We start from the raw sequence: 26,366 nt of genomic DNA, 5'->3' as shown, positions 1-26,366 counted from the left end.
CTTTTAAGACGGGGTTACCTCACTTAGGTTGATGTTCTCCAGTTCCATCCATTTGTCTAAGAATTTCAAGAATTAATTGTTTCTAATGGCTGAATAGTATTCCATTTTGTATATATACCGCATTTTCTGTATCCATTCCTCTGTTGAGGGACATCTGGGTTCTTTCCAGCTCCTGACTATTATAAATAGGGCTGCTATGAACATAGTGGAGCACGTATCCTTATTACATGCTGGGGAATCCTCTGGGTATATGCCCAGGAGTGGTATATCGGGGTCTGTCAAACATGGGTGCTTCCTTCTACAAACTAACTTTACCTTCATTGTTTGGGATTAAAATTGAGTACGCAGGGTGTGTAGGTATTCTAGCCTGAGGGATTAAAGGTATATGCTAAGGGCTGAGCCACACCCTAACTAGAAACAGATTTAAACATCCGGTAACAGCTGTGGTTTTGTCCCCACCCACTCAAACTTTATAGCACTTTAGCCCCAAGTGCTATTTGGAGCTGTCTGATGTTCTAAGAACATCTGGATGGCTCTCCAGTGAACACCATGGTGGACTGTATACCTAGTTCGTGTTGTTTACTCGGTGAAAAGAGAGGTCATGGAGATGAATAGGTAGGTATTTCTTAGATCTCTTCAGAAAAGTTTCTTGGGAATAAAGTATTTCCACTGGTGTTATCAAACATCAAACATGGAAGCACAAACATGAGAAGAAGACAGAAATGATGCTATGTAGAGAAAAAACTCCTTGAAATGAGGCATCATGAGTCTGACTTGCAGCTCACGAGGAGGCTTGCCTAAGGACTGGGCACTCTGAGGCTCTTGTGTTCAACAGAAATCATTAGAATCCGTGAACAGGAATTTGGATTTCATACCTGAGAAATTCTCAGAGCAAATGTTGTTGTAACTTTTCTGTGGTAAACATCATTACCAAAAGCTCCTGGGCACAAAAGAGGTTCTTATATCTCACAGCTTAAAGTCTGTTGTGAAGGCAGACAGAGCAGGCACTCAAGCAGGAACCTGGAGACAGGAACTGAAGCGAGGCCATGCAGGAAGGCTGCTTACAGGATTGCTCTTCCATAGCCTACATTTGTCTACAAGTTCCGACTAGGAGTCCAGGAGTAGCATCACCCACAATGGGCTGGGCCCTCTCATATCCATGATTAATCAAGTAAATGCCCTCGACTTGCCTACAGGCCAACCTGATGGAGGCAGTTTCTCAGTAAAGTCCTCTCTTCCCAGATGACTACAGATTGTGTCAAGTTGACTAAATAAATAAATAAATAAATAAATAAATAAAAATAAATAAATAAATAAATAAATAAATAAAAATAAAAACCAGAAAAAAAAAAAAACGTAAGTAGCCTCAGCAGCGCACCAAATAACACCGGTTGTAAGTGATGCTAATCTGGCTAGCCAGAGTCGGAAACACCGCCATGCCTTTCCTCAGTGCTCACTTCCATAAGAAATTAATTTGGGTTGTGCAACATGGTTCTGGTGTAGACAGAAATATTTCATTTTTTAGAAATTACTAAAAATATTTATAGCTTGATGAAGCTAATTTAAAACACACAGGAAAAGCATGCCATTTCTTTGGGTCTCTGGGCCACAGCTGCTGGAATGGCCTCTTATCCCTCAGCAGTGACGGCTCAGGCAGGATCTCTCTGGGAAAGCGTTTCTGTACTCAAGGTGACCGTTGAGCAGATGACAAGGCCTTTCTGTGCTTTGGGTGACTGTGGGTGACAAGATGAAATTGTCTTCTGTCCGCATTTTCCCTAAACTTTCCATGCATTTGGGCCTCAGCATCATCACCCTACAGTGAGGTGGGAGTTTGTTTTGTTGTTTTGTTTTGTTTTTATTTTTGTTTTTGTTTTTATGACCCAGAAACATATTTTATAATCTATTTCCTAATCTAGGAAAAGTTGAATCTGACCCCTGTTAAAAAAAGAAATAGTAACTAAAACTTGTTCTGAAAAATAAGTGTGATTAAATAAAGCAACTGGAGAAATATTTCCTTTGCTTTGCTGAGAAAACTCAACCCAGCCTGAGGAGCCCAGCCAGCCTGGCCATTAGGAGTCCTGGCCCAGGAAGGAGGCAGCCATGCTACCCTCTCCAGCAGAAGCAGCCATAAGACATTTCTGGTCTTTTTCTGTTCCTTGGATAGAAACAACCGCTATTAGCTTCTTTAATAGCTCCAGAGAAGATGAACTCCATCATCCCTCAGTATACTAGAGGAATCTTTTTTTTCCTCTCTCTCTCTCTGATGGAACTAGCAATACTTCTTGTGGAAAAACTATTTTGTCATAAATTTTAAAGAGCACACAAGGAGAAGCAATTTGCTAGCTCCAAAATGTACAAAGAAAAAAGAAAAGAAAATCTGAAAGGAGTGAAGAGAGAGGGCAGGGAAGGGAGAAAAATGGGTAGGGATGGAAAGGGAGGGGAAAGAGGAGAGGGAGGGGAAGAAGGAGAAGGGAAGGAGAGAGGTGGCTATCAGGAAATGGGAAGACCCACTAATCACATTTGTTCTGAGGGCAAACTAAGAGGATGCTGATTTCACGATCCGCATTTGAGGCACATATGTCTCTTGATAAAAGCAAAGGGAATAAAATTATAAAGGCTGACAATGTCATCACCATAAAGAGCTCTGAAAGTTATTGTCTTAAAATAAGTGCCTGGGAGGCCTGAGAGGCCTGGATAGTCTCACCCACACAAAAGCAATTTCTTTTGTCATCTTCTTACTTAACTACACTAATCCCCAGCGAAGTAGGCGCGGGGTTCTGACGAAGTGCAATGTTGTGAACCATGACATTTAACAGATGAGCTTGCTGTTCCTCCGAATGAGCCATTGCTCTGAGACTGGGGAAGCGAAAAAGCCTGGAATGAATCACACAACCAGCATACAACGGCACAAAGGATGACTCACTAGGTCCCAAGGAAAATAAGTAGGAATGAATGGGTAGAGTTCTCAGGGAACCGTGGTCCCAGTGGGCAGTTTACTGGTCTGGATCACACTAAGCCTGCCGCTGTGATGGACAAGGCATGAGGGAACTGCTCCTCCTGGGATGGTGGTACTGTCACGGTTGCTTGTCTTCTGAAGCAGAAAGGGCCCACTGCAGTAAACCCTCTGAGTGTATGTATGCAGGGGATGATGTATCCAGAAGGTTGCACAGCTGGCATCAGATAAAACATCTGGGATCATTTTACTTGTATGATACCTAGAGGCAGCATCCATTCCCTCTCCAATGCGAAATCTAAACCATCCCTGTCATTTCAGGCTCTTTAATGAAATCTGTTTCGCACAGGATGTCTCAGTCTTGAAAATAGTATGTGATTCCCTTACCAAATAGAGTCACCTATTTTTATAACTCCTTCTATGGGGGTGGGGAAAGAAAGAAAGGGATTCACTTGCAGAAAAAAAAATCTCATGATGCAAGTGGTAAAGATGTGCTATCCAGGATGTCAGGGGTGGGGGCTCACTAGTACTTCCAAATGGCTCACACTAGAAGTAAATGCTCACTAGCTCGTGAAAAGTCCCAGAGATACTGGCTCGCGCAGTTATCCTTTAAGGAAAGAGGGACAGAAAAATGTCCCCCACAGAATCACAGCTTAAGTGGCTTCTGGGGTGGCTAGAATTGCCTTTCTAGAGGTTCACCATGCAAGAGTATAAATAAGGTGATAGCCCCTTCCTAACAAAAACTAACAGAAAACATCGAAAACCTGCCCCACACATATACACAAATCCAATGGGAATATATATTGACGTGCTGTGAGTCTGTCCCATTTAATGCTTGAGTGTTAGTCAACTTTAATTTTTGATGTGGTTTTTAAAAAAGCAAAGTCAATATTGTCACCATTGCTATCCATATCTCAACTATAGGCTCTAAAACTATTTTAAGAAATTAGAAAGCAAGTTAAAGCAAGTCCCAGAAAGAGTTCCAGTTAGAAGCCCAAACATTAGCACTCTGCACAACTGGTGACTGAGCATCTTGCCCGCATTCATTATAACCCACAGGCAAACCACATCTTTAACTTTTCCCATATGTCCTGGGTTTGTATGGTGACAATACTGCTGCTTACCACCGTTTTTCACTTCATCTAGAAATAGCCAAAGAATTGGATGCTATTTCGAGCATGCCAGGAAGGATGCCTTGGATTCTGTGTTCACAAGAGGCTACAAGTGCAAGAAGGGCTAGTGCTCCTTTTTTAGGTTTGAGTGACCTTCTCTTGCTTTACAATGGAGCTCAGAAGACGATGACCAAACTCAAGTTTCTACAGCCCTTCTATAAGACAACAGGTGCACAGGTCCCCGGGAGCCCCCATCAGTGGTACCTCAGAGGAACTGAGAAGTCTTTGGTTCTTTTATGTCCAAAGCAGAGGAGCCTCTAAATCATTGAGACTCCAAATGACCTATTTTTATAACTCCTTCTTCGAGGTTGAGGGGTGTGGAGGGAAAAAGAGAAAGAGCAAAAGGAAGCTATTTCCTTTAAGAAAAAAAATTCTCACCCAGGAAGCTATGTTGTATGGACAGGCTAACATTGCTTCCACTTACTTGGTAGTTTATGGAAGGTACCGTAAAGGCCTAGAGGAGGAAACTGGTTCTTGGTAGGAGGTCCTGAAGTGCTACATCAGAGATCACTTTAGGTGTCAAGATGGCCTCTTCTTAAACCACAGCATTAATGATATGGCATAATTAACACAGCAAAACACACACACACACACACACACACACACACACACACACATACACACACACACACACACTCAGTCCTCACTACCAGAACAAAGAACATTAAGGTTCCTGGGATTTATGATGTTTTCCTCCATGTTAGGTATTACTGAGGCATGTCCCATCCTCAGAACCTTTTGAGCCTTTCCATCTAAGGATACTTTCCTAAGAAGTCAAGCATTTGTTGAAACCTAGTGTGTGTGCATTCTGGGGAAGGCAAACCACTGTTTGGTCTTATGCATTATATTACCTTGCAGTGAAAGGCATTTGGGGCACAAGATCAACTACACAAAATCGTCTATCGAATGCAATCACCTCTATGACAATAATGAAGATGGTGTTAGATAACCAAACCAAAGGGCCCCACACTTTTCCATCCTAAGAACTGAACTGCTCATTGTAAACAATCTGCTGGGTGGATTTAATCAAGTAAAGGTTATCTCAATGGAGACATGTTAACAAAGCAGTTCATCACCCGTCTGATTGTTAGACAATTTTTTAAAAGATTTACTTTATTCTTACTTATATGTACGTAGTCTGCTTGTGTGTGGGTGTCTTTGGGCATTAAATCTCCTGGGGCAGGAGGTGCCATGCAGTCAGCTGTAAGCCACCTCATGGAGTGCTGAAAATCAAGCTCCAGGCTTCCTCAAAAGCAGCAAGCACTCTTAACCATCGAGCAGTTTCCCCCCAGAGCTTGAAAAGCTTTATTCAATGTTCAAAACAGCTTGATTGGGATTTCTTGCTGATTTCCAGAGTGCAAACAGAGCTCATATGTTCTCTTTAGCTAAAACATGCCGTGGTTAGCAAAACCTGACCATGCATACTCAGTCACTGAGCTATTTTAGACATTTGTAGGCAAGCCATGAAACAGGCCCATCAATGCCAAGCAAAAAAAAAAACTAGATACCACTCTTAAAAATATTCTCTTTGTGCTCACTTCAGCAGCACATATACTAAAAATATTCTCTTTTAAATTAAAAACAAACAAACAGCAATTATCTTTTCTATCAGGGTAAAAATTTCAGTTTTTCTGACAGCAACTTGCAATGCTGGATCACTAGTTAGAAATTAAGCTTGCTTCCTTGTGCAGTGATACTGGCAGGGTGGGGCGGGGTGCTGGGGCAGATGCCTGGATCCTGCGGGCTCTGTCTTGAAGACAGAGATGAATGGCTTACTGCAGGAGTGGCTTCCTTATATGAGTGGGTTCGTTTCTGGCTCACCCGCTCTGCCTTACCCTGTGATGCCCTCCATCACTTTACCATCCAGCAGGAAGCCCTCACCAGAGGGGCATCCCCAGATCCTGGGCTTCTCTGCCTCCAGAACCACGAGGTTGCTAAGCTTACGCTCTTTGTGCCACTCTTGGGGATTCTATTATGGGAACAGAAATGGACTAAAGCAACCCTGGTTCGCTATGTGACTCATCAGAATCTTCCTCTGAAATTCATACTAATTAATATCCTGGCCTTTATATTAGTCATCAGTGTCATTGTTAAGACAGATATAGCCATTGTGATATCTATGATCACAGAATTATATACTGATGGAAATGTTCATGAAATAAATGCCAAATTCAAGACTCCTAATTCACCAGCAAGTGAATTTCTTCTTAAATCTGTTCACACTGTTTGGCTTTTTTATTCACGGTGTCCAGTTTAATGAAGATATGCACTTTGGCAGTGTCCTACATCAACCTAACATGGTGAAATAGTGTTTATGCAGAAGTTAATGAATACTGCAAGGAAAATGACTGTTAATCAGAGTTTTATCTCCGGGTAGAAAGGTAAATGCCCCACAGCATTTGCACAGCCTGCATCTACTTACAAACTATCCCAATGGGTGCTTTCCGGGAAAAGCAATGCGATTGCATGCTTCGTCCATCTGAGGTGGACTTTACAGATGTAGTCTCACCATAGGGAAAAGAGGAGGCTGAAAAATTATAGGATTGCATCAGGATAGGTTTACAGAACAGAACTGACTGTCATAACTATTTAGTGGCTCTTTTCATTGTGACAGCAAGAATACTACCTCTAGGTCCTGCTCCTGAATTCTCTCCTTTCTCTCCTTCCTAGTCACATGATAAGGACAGAACTATCTGGACATGTATCCTCCTGTGGAAATATTTCTCCTTGGCATTTGTGCCATGCAACCAAGGGGAGCTGGGTACTAGCTATTCTAATACTGAAGTCAGAATAGATGCCTGAGTTCCAGCTATGTAGAATAATAAAGCGCTGTTTCTGTGTGAGTCCAAGGTAGAAAGGACGGGACTCTGAAGACAGAGATCAACATCTGCTCACATGCTCACACTTAATGGGGGGCAAAGGTCCACTAGACACACTAGACACACTTCGGCTGCCACTCATCTCCTGAATCTTGGGATACAAGAAGGGATGAAGACAAAAACAATTCACTCTGCTTTCAGTGTCTGACAAAGGAATGAAAGAGATACTTGGTTAGAAAGAATTTAAGATCTCGTATTTAAATATATTACCATAGCTTGGGCTGGAGGGTTACTTGTTTCAAAAGTTTTTTTCTTCTTGCAAGAAAAAGCATGCATAGTGACCATGAACAACATTGACATGCAATAGCAACAACTGCATACACACACACACACACACACACAGAGAGAGAGAGAGAGAGAGAGAGAGAGAGAGAGAGAGAGAGAGAGAGAGAGAGAGAGAGAAACTTTACTCACTAAATATGGTTTGATTCCACTCAAATATACCTTTACATTTCTTAGTAAACCAGTAGCTTTGCTATATAAAGAAGAACAAAACTTTGCAGTTCCATATTAACTGGAAACACATGGAAGAGATGCAGAGCAACCTGACACAGGAAGAGGGAACCACACCTGAGAACATGTCTCCATGAGACTGACCTGTAGGCTGGTCTAGCACGTTTGCGATTAGTGCTCTGAGAAAGCCCAGCCACTGAGGCGGTGCCGCCCCTGACAAGTGGCCCTGGGAGGGCTAAGAAAGCTGGCTGACCATAAGTGCAGTAGGCTTCACTCTGCCATGGCTTCTGCTTCAATTCCTGCCTGCAGGTTCCTACCTTGAGTTCCTGCCTTAAACTTACCTCAGTGGAAGTGTAAGATGAAATAAGCCCTTTCCTTCCCAAATTGCTTTTGCTCATGGCTTTTATGGCCGCAACAGAAGCTGAAGACACTGCCTAACCCTAGGTTCACTCATCTGTTCCTTCAGAGCGGCCTTGTTTTCAAGGCTGGGTCTCTGCTTAGGTCACCCTTTGATGTTTTCCATTAGTTCCTTTGTGCAGTTAAGTTCTCTGCCTACAAAGACAGGTATTAGTAGAGATGGGCCTTGATGATTCTTGCCAACCAATATCGAGAATGATTCCTGTCCTTGGTGCTCTCATCAAATGTATGCACATGACACTCACTGGCTGTAGGATTCCAAGATCTTAGCCTTTGTACTGTGATGTCCTCAAAACCTGAAGGACTATGTAGCCCACAAACAAGATGGAACAACAATCATTATTATTTCATTTATTTTTTTAAACAACAAACTAAACGACCTTTTTAGTTTGAAATAACTATAGTCTCACAGAAAGATGCAAAATACTATAGTCCCAGACAACCATCCACTAACTTCCTCTACCAGTAACATCCTAAGTAGAACTACAGCACATCAAAGATTTTGTGTATGTCCATGCAAAATCAAACCAGGAAAGTGTTGAGTCTATTATTTGCTTTAATCTCTTCATTGGTAAACTTATACTCATTTTAGAGCACTTTTATGTAATATGTGTTTACATGCAACCGCCTGTGCAATACAGACAGACTACCATTTCATCTCTTTTCAATGGTTACTTTGTATTTTGACCCCTGCTGTACCTGACACCTGTCCCCTGGCAACTACTAATCTGTTATCCTTTACAACCTTAATTTGTTATTTTAATACAATGTATGTATTATGTATGTATTAAATACATACACATGTATTTAATACATATGTATATATACAATATTTTTGTATATATGTTGACTTTCTTTTTCAGCAGGCCTAGAGCACTTGAGCTCTCTTGAGGTAGGAGTCATGTGCCAACAGCTCATTTCTTTTCATTGTTTATGCACCAATGTTTGCTGGGCAGCTAGAGCGATGCAGGGAATCTTTCTATCCCAGATGTCACTCTCCTCCTCAGGCCACATAAGGAAACAGTAAGAAGGGCTGAAAACAATCCACCTACAATTCGAGGGACATATGTTGAGGGCGAGCTGGGTAGCTTCCAGTACTTTCCTATCACAGCTAATCTAAGAACATCCGTATACAGGTTTTATGTTATGTATAAACTTTTTTCTCTAGGAAAAATACTCAGGTGCAACTGCTGGTTCCAGGGACAGTTTTCCAGAGTGGCTGTTTTCATTCCCAACAGCAAATAAGAAACCCAGTTCTTCCAGGTACATTACAACACTTGACGTTTCCACTGTTTTGTTATTGTCATTTGTTTTTTGATTCATTGTGATTTTTACATTGTGAACCCCAAACCCACTCATCTCCTTGTCCCTCCATATATGCCTTCTGCCATTGCAACCTCCCGTTCTCATTATTTCTTGGTTTAGTTAGCCACAGCAGTAGGTATGCAATGATAGGCCATTGTGGTTTCAATTGTTATTTTTCTACCAGCTAAAGAACATGTTTTCATGAACTTACCTGCCAACTCTACGGCCTCATATGGTGAGATAGCAGTTGGTTTTCCCCTATTTTGAAACCAAGTTGCTTTTATAGATTTATCTTTGTGATTGTTGTTGCTGGTAGTGGTGGTGGGTGTGTGTGTGTGTGTGTGTGAGAGAGGGGGGGGGGAAAGGAGGGAGGGAGAAAGGGAGAAAGAGAGAGTACTTAGAGCCTGGGGTTTATTCATACTTAGAATGAAGCCTTTCACTGCTGCAATTTTTTAATGATTGTTTTCTTTCTTTTGGTTTTTAGGCAATTCTTTGATGGCCATTTTCTCCCCTTAGAAGAAACTAAGGATGCATTTCCAAGTGTTTGATAAGGGAACCATAAGAATGCCTTCTGAAGCCACTGGGGAATGGGTAGACATGAAACTTATGTGCGCTCAGCAGGACTTTTATAACAATTAAAGGATAATCATGGACCAAGGCAAATTTGTATTTTAATACAAGAGAGAGCAGACTGTTTTCCCTTACACAGCAGCTGTGCTCTGTGCTCTCACATATGCTGCTCTTCCAGGCTTGCTCCGCTGAAGAATTACAGTAGCTGCATGTGTAATCTCTGCTTTACCAACCACCACGCTCCTTACATAAACCAGCAGCAGTTCATACTCTGGTCAAGTAGGAATTATTATTGTACATCAAAGGAATTCAAGGACTAGTTCTCTGTCTCAGAAGTGACACTTCTCAGGATCACCTACAACACAAGTGATTTAGGCTGAAGAGGATAACTTCCGGTATTTTTCTATTACAACAGAATCAAAGAACATCCATGTTCAAGTTGTGTGAGTATAAACTTTTGTTTCTCTAGGAAAAATCCTCAAAATGCACCTGTTGGTCACATGAAACCCAGACCTTTGAGAGGCAAAAGTATTAATAAAGTGGAAGTTTCTGGAAGCATCATGTGACGCAGACTCACATGGTATTTTGCTGAGGCAAGACCAGTGGACAGACACACGATGTTTAAAGAGTATCAACAGAACTCAATGGACAGTGACTGCACGCTTGCATAGCTAGCTTTGCAGTAGTTTCCCTGGTCTCCAGTCTTTGCTGACCTTTGATGTTTCCTGGTTGTTGACTTATTCCTGTCATTTGGGGGAGGCCTGGCTGTTGCTGCTGCATCGTGCCACTGCTGTTGCTTTGTGTCTGGCATCCTGACACTACTGAACTGGACTGCTGGTGTCCTGATAACGGAGATTGAAATGGCCTCCAAAGAACTACTTCTAAACAGGGCCACATCCCCTTACCCTGTTTACCATCTTCCTGCCCCCCACCACCTTTGGACAAGTGAACCAGAAGGCAAGTGGGGCGAAGCGTCTGAAAATCCTTATTAAAAGTAGGTTTTTAAAATATCTAAGCCTACAATATTACTGTTTTGACTCGCTTCATTGCTTCCATATCTAATTTTAATGTTAGGGTGATCCAGAATAATCTCCCAGAGGACTCCCCCCACCCCAATACGCAAGTCAAACGGAGGAGTTGCATTTGCATATTATTGGAGCTTTTTAGATTAAAAAAAATCACTCTTCTTCATAATCAGCAGTCCATTTTAAGGAGCGAGCCCTACACAACACAGAAACTGCTGCTTTAAAATATTTGCTATTTTTGTAAACTATTTCTGAATTGAAGGGCACTACAGGATAAATTATTTGAATTCAGTAGTAAATGGTTTACTACATAGCATGAGAGCATGGTGCTAATGAAAGAAACCCTAATCGAACTTTGTAAAATTATGCATGCAATTCAGTTACATATACACATTTGTACTTAATTATTTAATATGTGCTATATATATTGCATAAAGTATATAGTTGCCTTTGAACTCTGATGATCATAGAGTCTGAGGGCAAATAATATCAAAGGGAACAAAAAACTCTTAATAATCCCGACTTTCACTTTGCATGTCTTACTAACCTGAAAAATACAAAAGTACAAAGTGAATGTTTAACACATACCTAGGATTTTGGTTTCCTTGAAGTCCTAGTGCCTCCTTTAACTCCACTATTTAAGTGTTTACTTTCTCCTAAGTCCAATGTGAGCATCAGACCCTCAACCCCCCTTTCCCTGTGAATTCCACACTCTGGAATTTAAATAAAGAAAGCGATAATGAAAATTCGCTAAAGAGTACAGATATGGGCACACATCTCACTGGGACATACTGTAAGCCATTCTTTCCCTAAAAGTTCTCCACCATGACTGGACAGTGAATCAAGGGCAGGGTTCTGTTTTATAGCAATAGCACAAAGGACTGAGAAACCCTGAGTGTGTCATGGAGGTTTCTATTTGAAGAAAAAGGAAAATTCATGTTTTCTTTCCAATTTATTATTTCCTTTTTGCTGATCTGAAAATGAGAGAAATACTAGGATCATGAACTGAATGTTTTTTACTGGGATGTCTAGTAATTTGTTTTAAACTTATTTTCAAAATCTATACAGGACTTATTCAAGGACAGGGACACACACCTTAGAAACAGATTTTGTCTCAAATGTAAAATTAACAAACAATTGAGATAATGACTAAGAGGATCCCCTATTTTAGCAAAACTTTGTGCACTTTTAGTTTACAAAGTGCATTCAAAGGACCCAGACATCCTGGTGAATGCCTGTAATCCCAGCACAGGGGAGGCAGAATTCCAGATTTGTCAATCCATATAGTATACACAACCTGGACAGAGAGCATGGCTAAAATAGACAAGAACCCACAGGGCTGAGCTAAAGCATTTAGCGGTGTCAGACGTGTGTAGTTTTATGTAGGTGCTTTTCTATTTCATATTTTTATTTTGTTTGTATTATACATTGTGCTTTCTTCTCCTGATTCTTTATTTTACTTTTAATTTTTGCTGCTGTTTGTTTTTTCAGAAGCAGTCCTTTTCAAGTTGCAGGTCCGTGTCCCGGGGCTGTCCTTTCCCAGGAGTTAGAAACCCCCGCGCTGAAGTTCTAGATCTAGCTACGGAGAGATACAGGGGCACTGGTTTTGTTCTCAACCTCAGACAACCTCTTCACAGGGTTGGAAGGCCATCAGAAAACACAGAAAGCTACCTTATGATTCATAACAGTAACAAAATTAGTTATAAAGTAGCAATGGAAATAATTTTACAGTTGGGAGTCACCACAAAATGAGGAACTGTATTAAAAATTTGCGGCATTAGGAGGCTGAGAATCACTGCCTTAAAGTGAGCGGCTGGCCAGTCAAGTAGACTTCATTAGGAACTGAAAATGTTGGTATTTCTCTCTTCGTGTCCTCACAGGCTATTCCCATATCACATATGAACTGCAACAGAATACACACAGAGGTCAGGAAATTACTAAGAAGGGTAGACAGGGGCTTTCAAGGGAGGAGAGATATAAGAGGTTAAAGGAGGAATTACTTACAAAGGAGGAAGGGATAAATTGGAGTGGGGGATGGGAGGACAGAGTAGAAGAGGGAAACAAGGAGGAATAAGTAACACTAAAGACTTTCCCACAGTCATAAGAAACCTCCTGATGCAGAAGCTTCCTAAAATACCTTATACACATACATAAAGTACTAAAACGGAGACCTCCTATAACAGTTCAAGGCACAAGACACAAGAAGCTAACAAATAAAAAGTCTAGTTCCAGGAACAGGTTGCATTTTGGGGTGCTGTTGACTACTGAGAAGACAAAAGGCTGAAGATGTGTCTTTTTTTCAATTAGATGCTTTGCAGGACCCTGTTTGCCCAGCATACAGTAAGAATTCCAGGTCAGAACATCAGGGGAAAACATCTTCAAACATTAGCTGAAAAACCACTACAGAACAGGGAAAACAGGAGCCAGATGTATTTGTCTTTGAGTCCTAGCACCCAAATGGCTGTTCAGAAATATCTGCAACTCCAGTTCCAGGGCTCTGGTGCCCCCTCCTGGCCTTTGTGGGGAACGAACAGTGTACAGACAAAACACATTTACAAATAAGTAAACATTGTAAAAAGGATGGTAAATGGATCCTGAGAGCAAAGGTTTGAGCTTGTTTTAAACAGCAAACACAGTAGAGGCAATAAGGAAAACACAGGGCAGATTAGGTAGATGGCATGGATTACAGACAAACACAGTAGGGGCAATAAGGAAAACACAGGACAGATGCAGGAGGACCACCAAGTGTGGGGGAGGCATAACCAATGAGGAAAAGGCTAGGCGTGACCCATGGGTTCAGCCTGATTTGGGCGGATGACTACCTCTCATACAAGGAAATGGGAATGGGAGGCTCCTGCTTCAACACAAGTCAATGGCTGGCCAGGAAGCAGAGAAACAGCTTGGAAAACGCACAGGTGGATAACACATGTAGAACCAAGGCAGTGGCTTTGACATCCGGCACAGCTTGACATTACCTTAAGAAAGGACACCTGGACCTCAACATGTCTCCAATCACTGTTTCCAACTTCTCCTTGGAAGACAGCTCTATGTTATCCTGAAAGCATCTCTGTATTAACAAACCTGAAGTATCTAGACTACAAGCTTTTTATTACTATATATAAAAATAGTCTTTTCTATTTATTTTCCTTGGTGAACTGTTACAGAGAGATGACAGTTTCAAAGACACAGCCTGCTGTAGTTGAAGAGGAAGCATACTACAAAGAGAGAAGACAACCTTCTCATTGGTCACTTTCTGGACTTCACTTTCTTCTATATATAAAGGAAAACCAATAGGGCTTCTTTATATCTACAATTTTAAGAAAGAGCCATCAACCTCAGTCACTCATGAGATATATATATCTCCATGTCCTACAGACAAGATGCCCACCCATGGCTGGCCTCCAGATCAGGTTGTTGTTCCCACACAAAGCAGAATTTTTCAAAAAGTCAAAGACTGAATTAGTCAACAAATTAGTCATCAAATTTACTTGATGTGACGTGTAGTTTCTTGGTTGCACATCTTAACACATTCTCCTGCTGGTTCTCCTTCACACAGCATCACCTTTCTAGACTCCGCCCTTGTCTAGGTGAGCCTTAAAGGGCCTCTCTATCCTAATGATCACATGAATTGATGGCGCACAGATTTTCTTCAGTTCTATTGGTTCTTGAAGCTATGCAGCTAGAGATGACTACAGGAAGAAGGTACTGTTAGAGAAAACTCCCATCATCCTCCCGGGTTTTCAAGGCAACATCAGCTGTCACCTTCATGGATTCATTCAAGAAAAAACTAAAGTTTATAGCAGGGCTTAGCTTTCACTTTTCTTGCAGAAATATTTCTTCTCATATGAAATTTTCTACAGTAGCTCACTACATAAATTAGACCACACCGGACAAGCAATCTGGTCATGGTTTATAAAGGAAGGACAAGCGCCCTATGCTGTCAGCCCCAGCTCACACTGTTGTCCAACTGCCACAGGGACTCTTGAGGGTCCTTCACAGACAGAATGGAGGACAAGAAGAAAACTGCCCTTTACAATGTCTTCAGAGTATCAACCCTGCCAACAAGCTAAGGACTTTGGAAAGCTTCTTTACTGACATCACAAAGACATTGTAAGATCCACTTTTTTCTCTAATTACTCTAATTACCCAAATATAAAACTTTATATTCTATATTTATATGGAATTTTTAGCAGAGTAAAAATATACAACCGGCCACTAGTGTGGCACATTAGGGGAAATAATTACGGATAGCTAGAAATTCTTCCCTCCGGGTGGCTAGTGCTATATATGAAGTCAAACACACATTAGAAGTCAAGCAGATCGGCATTACTTTTGTTGCACGTTGGCTTACATGTCTGCTGCTTGTGAGTGGAACTGAACTGAAACACTGAGTTAGTTACTTTTGACCAGTTTCCCATCAGCTCAAGTCAAGCTGCCAACCTATCTCCAGGGATTCTTTCCCAGAACTTAAGCAGTAACTTTCTCATTTGGTCTACAGACTGAAGCACACATTTTAAAATTGGTTTTTCCTTTAATTTTAAATATTCAAAACCAAAACAGCATACTATAAAGAAAATAATCAAAATTTCCATGTATACATATAATCCAGGCTCACAGAAATTCTGATTACATCCACTAAAAAGAAACTATAAACAACCACTCTGGTAAACTATTCAGTAATCTTATGCTTGTTTTAGAAAAACTTAACACCTTAAGAAACTGATTCTTTCACAATTAGGTATTCATATGCCTATCCTCTCTTGTTACTATCCCAGCAGCCCAACAAAAAAATCCATGAATCCAAATCTCCCACAGAAGCTATGATCATAAACTGTCCAGCAACTGTAAAGAGGCCTAAGAAATTAACAGCCCAGTGACAAAGCAACAGCAGACACACATCTACTCAGGCAAACAGAACATTCTGGCCATCAGGGAATCAGAAGTAATGATTGAGGCTCCTGTCTTCAGTTCATCAATGTCTTATTTTAAAAACATATGTGGCAAGCTCTTCTAAATCACCCCATATTCTCAAGTAAAAAACTTATTTTCAATGAATTATTCCTAAACTTTACATTTCACTCATATTTTCCTTAGGTAATTTAGAAGAAACAATCCAAACAACCTTAGCCTAACATTTTTCCTGACATATTTTCACATGAAAGTTCTAAAATCACAATTCTGATAAATCTCTCATTAGTCATACAAACATTATAAACTACGGGAAGAAATCATATCCATTCTTGCTCTGACTAGAATAATGTGCTAACAAATCTGTAAGAACGCTTGCACGTGCGATGGCGATGTCTTCATGTGGGTGGAGGGACCGCAGCTGGGAGCAGGATCCTCTCCAGTGAGCCAGCAAGCTAGCATCCACGCTTGTTCCACATGGGCACTGCCAGAGGCCCCTGTGGTGTCCTTTCGACGACGACAAACTCATCGGGGTTGCCAAACGCCTCATAGAACACCAGCAAGTCTTGTATTGCATGCTCCTCAACCTGGGGAGAAAGAAAAGATCCGCCTCGTTTTAACTAGAACAGGTTAGCAGGATGCAGTAGTGTTCTTCTGGTTTCCGGTGCAGCAACTGAAATGTCACACAGACACAACACTGCAGAAATGAATCAGAAACCCCTGGCCTTGTTAGAAACCTCGAGCCTGAGCAAGAACAATCAGATACCTGTTTTCACTTTAATTTGAATCTCTTCTTACAATTTTTATGTGTATGAGTGCATGTGTGTGAGTGTGAATGCGTGACTCATGTGTGTGTGTGTGTGTGTGTTTGTGTATGTGTATGTGTGTGAGTGTGAATGCATGACTATATGACTCATGTGTCCAATGTCCTTGGAGGCCACAAGACAATCTCTGAATTCCTAGTACTCAAGATAAAGGAGATTGTGAGGCAACTTATGTAAGTGTCAAAACCCAAACCCAGGTCCTCTGGAAGAGAATACAAGCTCTAAGCTGTTGAGCCATCTGCCGGCCCTCAATTTGAATCTTAAATTGCAGGGAACAGGAACTGCACAGAAGTGCATTGCTGGGCTCCATCCTGCCTGCAGTTCCCCCATGAGGTGTTATGAGGCTTGTCTTTTCTGTGTCTGTATTCCTTCAGATGTGACTGTGACATCTTCCGCCTCTCAAATAAGCCTACTTTTTCCTAAGTTAAAACAAAGAAGGTCCCTGTTGTCTATAATCCTGGAGCTCAAGGAGAAGCTGAGAAGACCAGGAAACATCATCAAACTCTTTGGCTATTTTTAGAACATCAAAGAGCACAAAGCACTGCCAATACTAAAAATAGAAACCTGATCACAATGTGCTAGTTCAAATTAATTATCCCAAGTGTCTTCAATTAATTATTTAAGTTAATGGATGGTTCAGTCTAGTTTTACATGCATTTATATTTTAGTTTAGCAGACTTAATCAGCTGCCCAAAGCCAATCACTGAAATACATACATACATACATACATACATAACAAACAATTTTCTACAGACCTATGAATAAGGTGGGTGTGGTAACACACCAATAATATGTAGGGGTGGTTCTGATGCTAAGGTCCTGTTCCTCAATTGTTTTTTTTTAAGTACTTTTATGTTGCAAATGTAATAAGATGATATGTCTTTGACTTTTAGACACTCATAACAAGATCATCACATAAGACTGTAATGTTTCTCAAGTGAGCTTTCCATTTTAATCAGATCTACAAAGCATTTACTGGGGTGACACATCTGACAAAGCCACAGACCTCTATCAAGCAGCATCAGTGTGGTATAAAAAGTAAGTAAGGGAACTCAATAGCCTTCTCTCAGCCTCATGAGCAGCTGCATTTCTGGGGAAGGACCTACATACATAATTCCTTGCCAAGAACCAGAATACTACACCTCTGAAGAAGGGAAATGTGGATTAATGCATCCCTTTGGGGGTTTTAAGGAGACTATATAGTAAAGATAGCCTTAAATATCCAACAGTCTTCTAACTTACAACTTAAACGAAAGCTGTAGGAATCTACGGGTCTTTATAAAGAATTCTCTTCACAGCACAACTGTAGTTGGTGTTAAAACTCAAAAAATGTTCCCTTTGTGCTATAGCCTTACCAATGTATATGTATATGAGAGCTCAGATTCTGCATCAAGCATTATTCAATCTTGCCTTTTGCTATAAACCTGAATACAGCCAAATCTGCAAAGCATTCACTTAATACTAGTTGATGAAACGAAAAATAGCAGTGTCCTTGACTCTGGGCTCAGCTGAAGTCCTGACCTGTGAGGACCAGGGGAGCCACACAAGACCAGAGGTAGAGGAGGAGGCACACCCAGCTGGAGTCCATTTTTTAATCGAACAGAAGGGGGAAACCCCGGGCTCTGGTGCGCTGCCTTGCTGTCCTTTACAAGCCCCTTTTACAGCCTTTCGATCGGCTACATCTTCTACACCGAACCCAACGAGTGCACAGAAAACATGGTCTTCATCAGCCTGAACCTGTTACGCATCCTCCCCAAAGTTCAGGACCATCAGCCTCGCTCTGGCCCCCAATTGGTTTTTGATCTGTCAGTAAAGAAGCCATAGGCCAATTGCTGGGGGGAAGGAATAGGCGGGACTTTCGGGTCCCTGGAGGAAAACAGCCATAAGGAGACAGAGTTCGCCATGCTTCTAAGGGGGAAAGGGGGACCAGCCATGTGAGATCCTGGGAGGTTCCTTCAGGTGGGAGGCTCTCACAGGTGGGAGGTTGGCGGTGTTAGCTGGGACTGAGCAACTAAAGCTGAGGGCAGGTTGAGAGGTGTGGAACAAAGAATATTGATAAGGGTCGTTCCTATAGGTAGGAGAGAAGTAGTGTCCAGCATGTGCCAAAAGTCAGGTTGAATTTGAATTCTGTGTACAACAATAATACATTTGGAAGGCAGAAGGAATCAGTGTGCCGTGAGTTAGAGGCCAGCCTCGGCTACAGAGTTAGACACTGCTTCAAAACCAAACAACAGCGAATGTCAAAGGTTAGAACGTAACAGTTCTCAGAGCGAGCTGAGCAAGCAGGTGGCTCACCTGAATGAGAGCCAAGGGCTTCTCCCGGCTCCTGAGGAGCGCCGCTTCTTGTTGCCGCTCTTCTTCTACGATGGATGCAAACGTGACTGGAGCGACAGCGGGAGAAGCCGCCAGGGACGAAGACAGCCAGGGACTGTAAGAGCAACAACAGTGACTCTCACTCACGGCCTCCGGGTTTGGCATGTAAACATTCCTATGAAACACTACTTAGCAGTGCTGTTTCCCCGACCCAGGGACTATCACATAATGCGACAGGGACACTCTTCGGAAATTAGAGAATGGTGAGTGAGTACACCAGGAAGGAGAATTGTCATTTCTCTTAAAGAAGGGTGCAGGTCAAGTTTAGGAAATAAGGTGTATTAGGTAAAGTCTTACTTTAGGACAGAGAGTATTGAAACATTACATTCTAATAACTTCAACTACACAATTATCCACTTCCTAATACACATTTGCGTCCACCGAGGTGAAGCACCAGCTGAGGATTCGAGGCCTGTGGGGAACCAACCAAGCTTACTTGGGACTGTCTAGAAGAGGAAAATCTGAAACATGATTGCTTTCTAGTCCTGGAGTTCCATGAGTTGAATATCTGTAAAACAAATTCCAAACATCAGGATTAAGGATTTCAGCAGTATCAGTAAAGCTTCTTACTAATAGATACAGCAGAATTGTGAGCTCCAACTCAGGAGACAGATGACTGTGTGGTCAAGCCTAGCTTAACAAGTACAACCAGACAAAGAAATCTGCAGAGACTTGAACCGTACAGGGAAAGTATGAGAAGCAGTCCTTTTCTAATGATGTTCATGTATCATTATGTATGGCAATCAGGCATATATGAGAAGTACAGAGGCTTGTGTGAATAATTAGCATTCATATTTTCTGGGCAGCTAGCATACTGCAATATGATCCAGATGAAAGAATAGAATAGAACAGAAGATCTATTAAGAGTTTCTGATATGAAACCGTAAGTCCAAATAAACCCTTCTGTAAATTGCCGTGGTTGTGGCATTTTGTCATAGCAATATAAAAGTAACAAACATGGTAAGTTTGTCTTTTACTGTGTTTTAACACCATAGCATTCCTCTGGTCTCTAAACCTGGTTTACAAGACCTTCCCAAAGGACTTTGCTGAGAGAAGTTGTGTTTGGTCTCCATCCAAGTTAAATCCATCAGAATATAGAGTATTTTCATTTATGTTACATTTTTGTCTAGATTTAAAGGTTTAAGAGTCCATGCCGGCAGAGCAGGGGCAGTGTGCTCAGTGGCTGGAACAGCAAGCTAGGAGCTCACAGCTTCTCTCACAAACAGAAAGCAGGGTGCGCTGGAAATGGCCCACATCTCTCTCAAAGTTTGCCTCCAGTGACACACTCCTCCAGCAAGGACAAACTTCATAAGCCTCCACAAACAGTATCCCCACGAGGGGACCAAGTATTCAAATGCCAAACCTACTAGGAACAGCTCATCGACAACCACACTTCAGAAAGTTATCTAGGTGGTTCTGGGAACCAACTAAAATGTATCAACACTTTCAACAATACACAAATACTGTAGACTTGATAACTACTTAGTTGTTAGATTAAGTACAGCTAAATCAGTAGTTACAAATTATTAAAGAAGAACAAAGCATTGGTATAACCAGAGTACACGCAGCTATATATGAAAGAAACCTGTTATTTCCACAATTAATATTAGCTAATAAATGACTGAAAATGGTATGTTATAGACTAGCAAAACTAAATTAACAGTCTGAGGAGTTTTCAAACCCAGGGTCTACTAGATCAATGCAAACTAAAGCTTTAAAAATAACTGTTCTATTTTAGGAAGGACTGTGATATATGAGATCACAAATAAGCCTCAATGGGTTTGTATGACCCTTATTTCATATATGATGAAATTGAAGAAGGACTTCAAAATTCATTGAAACATCAATCTGGGCATTGTAGATTTAACACAATGGAGATCTTGGCTAGCAAGTCCCAAAAAACTTTTTAAATGACAACACAAAAATCTGTTTTTTAAGATTATAATCCCACAACTCTTTCCACTAATAATCTTAATGGATAATTATATTAATCATTTCTTTATCCAAACAACAAGGAGTCATCAAAATTTCATCATAAAGTACAGGAAAGCTAATGAATAAAATAGCTAGAATTTTTTAAGAGTTCTAAACTTTCAACTAATATAAACTTATTAAGCTTCAGATTCTAAAAACAAAACCAGACATTCTAATATACAGGTTGTATACAATTAATCTTCTGAAAAAGAAAAATATACCAAACATTATATAAATTATTTTTAAAGAGTTGAAAAGTACTGTCAAAGTTAGATGTGAAAAGAATTAAGCTATTTTTGCCTAGACAATATCATTTAATTTATAAGATTTTATACTAGTTTTATTTTTTAAATTTACATAATATTAGAATTAATATAACTCCAATAGTAACTCTTTCCTGAAAGAATTTTCTATGGTGATTAGAAACATAGCTCACATTCCCAGTCCAGAGCTAGAGTTATTTAGGTGAAAGAAAAATGAAAAAAAAAACAGGCAAGGGACAAAGAGCTAAAAGAAATAGCACAAGTCCATCCACTCTGCATCTTAGCGTCCCCTCATAACACTGCCTTTTTGCTTGCCAATGCCTCAGGGGCAAAAAAATAATAATATTTTTTTCAGTCACACTGCCTACAATCAAGACAAGAGTGTGCTGTGTAGCCGTTCCTCAGCTGAGTCCTGACCCTTGAGCCCTGAGGTCCACCAGCATTCCTGTCTTTCTGCTCTTTGCTCACTACTTCCTGTTTATGCTTCCCTTTCTCCTAGTTTTTCATTTCTTCTTTAAAATTCTTAGTCCACATTCCAAAGTGTGTGACAACAAGGAGGATCATCAATAGTGTCCTGACCTGTTTCTCTGCTGTCCCACGGTCACACATTAGAACAGGGCAGTCACGGCCGCAGCAGCTGACGTTCCTGCTCTTCTATGCACCTAGCAGGAGACTTCCTTCACAAAGAATTTCTCTGCACTGCTCTTGACTTGTCACTTCTCTCTGGCAGGGCCATTTAGTGTCTGGATACATATTTCTATTTATTAACAAGACTGCAAATCCATCACGGGCTGAGCCTGCATATTGTATTTTTCCATATGCCCATCAGAAGCCAATACAATGCTGTGTTCCTACCATTCCTTCCATTAATTTGGTACATATTTTGTTTGCCTAAAGGATTTTATATGTCCTCTTTAAAAAACAAATTTACTGATGAATTACATGTTTTCTATGATTAAAAAAAAAGCATGAAACACAATCTATGCTTTTTTTTTCCTATCCTTTTCAATGAGAGCAATAGATTTAAAAATTAGTTCCCATTCTAACCATCAAGTTACTGAGACATGATCTTTCACCTCAGCCTTCCGAAGTCATAGGACTGCAGAGACTTCTCAGTGTAGTCCCAATGTGACAGCACACTCTAGTGACCAAACTAGCAAACCACAGATCTTCAAGATTTTCTTAGTTTCGTGACCAATAGCAACATAGTGAAAAATTAAAATTCCAATGTATACTGCTAGAATTTAAAATGTAAAATATTATAAAAATAAACTTAATTTTTATACTTTCAAGTTTGTATATCAGAGAGACCCAATAAAATTCACTATATTCAAAACAAATATTACCTGAAAAGGAGTTACAATTGTAATTTCTTTATTCAGTCAATCACCAAATACTCATTAAATGCCCATTTTAAGCATGTGTATGCCATGCCTAGCTAACAGAAACATCATTCTGGCTGTGGAGATGCTGTATTCTCTCATCTGAGATGAAAACAGATGCAGTGCAGGTACTAAGTGCCAGGTGTGGTTCTCACACCTCTAATCCCAGCCCTAAGGGAAGGGAAGGCAGGTGGCTCTCTAAATTTGAGACCAGCCTGGTTTACATAGCAAATTCTAGGCCAGCCAGAACTATACAGTAAAATCCTGGTTAAAAAAAAAAAAAAAAAAAAAAAGCAAAAGATTTACTAGCAGCAATTCTAAGCATGATACAGAAGCATGGCAGAAATATGTTGTAACCAGAATCCGACTTACTAAAGTAAGTATAATGACTCTAAACTACACAACTGAAAGACTATGAAAAGTTGGAATAAAAGGTTAAGAGGAAGGTTCTGAACAAAAAGTCAAAGACAACATAATACATGGATTAATTCCTAAGACAAAAGAAAAGAAGTTGACAAAAGCCAGGCTATGTAGATCTTGAAGGCCATATTAAGAATTCTAGCTTTTATTCCAAAGGCCTAAGTCCTGTATTTGTAAAAGAGAATACAACAGTTTGATGCAGTGAAGCGAGGAAGACAACCAAGCACAGAGCCACCCACTCTTATACCTAGAGTAAAAGTCCAGAGGGTGTGAAGGGGGGTGTGAAGGGGGGTGGGGGGCGGAGCCTTGGTTACAAAGTTTAGTGTATATATTAAACATTCAAGAGCTAAAACTAACGTTGTGTCCTCATGACAGTGTGTTACTGAGAAAAAACAGACTAGCAAGCACTACTTAGGAAGGAATGAAGAACAGAGGGATTGTTTATGGAATGTCTACAGTTTGTTTGACTTAGGGTTTATGTGTAAATTATGAAGACAACTGCTCCTAACAAGAGGACCACATATGAAGGTAATCTATTGTATGTTTTCTATACATACAATATGATAACATATAAGAAAGTAGTCTACGGTATATTATCTGATACCAAGACATCCGCTCCCAATACAAATAGTATAGAAAGTCTAGAAAATCAAATGAGAAAATGACCCACACTTGCAGGTCTAGTATGAGCAGTCCCATCACAGGCACCATCAATGTCAGCCAGTCTGCCTTAGTTTAGTAATAAAGCAGAATCTAGGATGAAACCAAGTGGGAGCTGACAGCTCTTATGAGACAGGTGGGGCATGATGTGAATAAACAAGAAAGAGAAGTGGGAGATCATTATTTCACCAGACACACTACACAGTCCAGGCTGGCTTCCACATCCTCCCCCAGCCTCTCCGACAATGGATGGCAGGCCTGAGTCAACACACCTACTAGGACTTCCTAAAAATGGATTTATAGGAAGAAAAAATTGGAAATAGTGTTTGTTATTATATAAAACACTAATCTGTTCACAACTGAAGCCCTCTTCCCCCTCAACATTCTGGGATGGTATACATGTTAATCCAACCAACCTAAAGCTTTTTCCTATTACCAGCCTTCTACCAATCAGGAATGTTCATTTGCAAGTACAATTAAGAGGCCAAGGTGAGAGCATAGGCCTAAAATCCCTGTACTTGGGAGGCAAAGGCAGGAAGATCAGGAATTCAAAGTCATCTTCAGATACACACGTACTAAGTTTAAGGCCAGCCAGCTTGGACTATAAAAGACCCTGTCTCAAAATGAAAAATCAATTACATGCCAAAATGGAAAGGGCAATTAAATTAAAATGATGCTACTAAAGTTTGTTAAATCTTCATGTTTTATGTAGGCATTTAAATCATGAATTGTCTTTTAAAATCAGTATAAAAAGTTCCTACAATAACTGATTTAGGCAGTACGTACTTGTAATCCAGCATATAGGAAGCCAAGTTTGGAGGATCCCAAGGTTAAGAACACCAAAGAAAACCTCTAAAGAAATAGAAGGGGTCATAGAAAGTCTTCCAACCAAAAAAAGCACGGGACCTGATGCTTTCAGTGCAGAATTTTATCAGACCTTCAAAGAAGACCTAACACCAATACTCTTCAAACTATTCCACAAAATAGAAACAGAAGGAACACTACCCAACTCCTTCTACGAAGCCACAATTACGCTGATACCAAAGCCACACAAAGATCCAACAAAGAAAGAGAACTTCAGACCAATTTCCCTTATGAACATCGATGCAAAACTACTCAATAAAATTCTTGCCAACCGAATCCAAGAACATATAAAAATGATCATCCACCATGATCAAGTAGGCTTTATCCCAGGGATGCAGGGTTGGCTCAATATACGGAAATCCATCAATGCAATCCACTACATAAACAAACTCAAAGAACAAAACCACATGGTCATTTCACTGGATACTGAAAAAGCATGACAAAATTCAGCATCCTTTCATGCTTAAAGTCTTGGAAAGAACAGGAATTCAAGGCCCATACCTAAACATAGTAAAAACAATATACAGCAAACTGGTAGCCAGCATCAAACTAAATGGAGAGAAACTTGAAGCAACCCCACTAAAATCAGGGACTAGACAAGGCTGCCCCCTCTCTCCGTATCTTTTCAATATTGTACTTGAGGTACTAGCTCAGGCAATTAGACAACATAAGGAGGTCAAAGGGATACAAATTGGAAAGGAAGAAGTCAAACTATCACTATTTGCAGATGATATGATAGTATACTTAAGTGACCCAAAAAACTCCACCAGAGAACTCCTATAGCTGATAAACAACTTCAGCAAAGTGGCAGGTTATAAAATCAACTCAAGCAAATCAGTAGCCTTCCTATACTTAAAGGATAAGCAGGCTGAGAAAGAAATTAGGGAAATGGCACTCTTCACAATAGCTGCAAACAATATAAAGGACCTTGGTGTGACTCTGACAAAACAAGTTAAGGATCTGTATGACAAGAACTTTAAGTCTCTGAAGAAGGAAATGGAAGAAGACCTCAGAAAATGGAAAAATTCCCCATGCTCATGGATTGGCAGGATTAATATAGTTAAAATGACCATTTGGCCAAAAGCAATATACAGATTCAACGCAATACCCATCAAAATCCCAACTCAATTCTTCACAGAGTTAGAAAGAGCAATTCTCAAATTCATCTGGAATAACAAAAAACTCAGGATAGCTAAAACTATTCTCAACAACAAGAGAAATTCTGGGGGAATCAGTATCCCGGACCTCAAGCAATACTACAGAGCAATAGTGTTAAAAACTGCATGGTATTGGTACAGTGACAGGCAGGCGGATCAATGGAATAGGATTGAAGATCCGGAAATGAACCCACACACCTATGGCCACTTGATCCTCGACAAAGGGGCTGAAAACATCCAGTGGAAAAAAGATAGCCTTTTCAACAAATGGAGCTGGTTCAATTGGAAGTCAGCATGCAGAAGAATGCGAATTGATCCATTCTTATCTCCTTGTACTAAGCTCAACTCCAAATGGATCAAGGACCTCCACATAAAGCCAGACACTCTGAAGCTAACAGAAAAGAAACTGGGAAAGACCCTTGAGGACATCGGTACAGGGGGAAAGTTCCTGAACAGAACACCAATAATAGCTTATGCTCTAAGATTAAGAATTGACAAATTGGGACCTCATAAAATTACAAAGTTTCTGTAAGGCAAAGGACACCATCAAAAGGACAAATCGGCAACCAACAAATTGGGAAAAGATCTTCACCAACCCTATATCTGACAGAGGGAGCTAATATCCAGTATATACAAAGAACTCAAGAAGTTAGACCCCAGAAAACCAAATAACCCTTATTAAAAAATGGGGTACAGAGCTAAACAAAGAATTTTCACCCAAAGAACTTCAGATGGCTGAGAAGCATCTTAAAAAATGCTCAACTTCA

The 26,366-nt window shown here is 40.5% G+C and overlaps 1 protein-coding gene across 2 annotated transcripts in view; it reads right to left on the bottom strand.

The window, feature by feature from the left end:
• Positions 1-15,285: 15,285 nt before the first annotated feature.
• Ibtk (inhibitor of Bruton tyrosine kinase) overlaps positions 15,286-26,366 on the bottom strand; it is a 72,201-nt gene continuing 61,120 nt past the window's right edge. For both annotated transcript variants that reach the window (XM_052187720.1, XM_052187721.1), the window contains exons 27-29: positions 19,316-19,387; positions 18,802-18,934; positions 15,286-16,269 (exon numbers count right to left, since the gene is read on the bottom strand). In XM_052187720.1, coding sequence (XP_052043680.1) covers positions 16,138-16,269; positions 18,802-18,934; positions 19,316-19,387 — 337 coding nt within the window. In that variant the 3' untranslated portion in view covers positions 15,286-16,137. The remainder of the gene's footprint in view (positions 16,270-18,801; positions 18,935-19,315; positions 19,388-26,366) is intronic.

Source organism: Apodemus sylvaticus, chromosome 7 (assembly GCF_947179515.1).
Source record: "Apodemus sylvaticus chromosome 7, mApoSyl1.1, whole genome shotgun sequence".
Lineage (NCBI taxonomy): Eukaryota > Metazoa > Chordata > Mammalia > Rodentia > Muridae > Apodemus > Apodemus sylvaticus.
The sequence above is the reverse complement of the archived record's forward strand: the minus strand, read 5'-3'. Positions and strand labels throughout refer to the sequence as shown.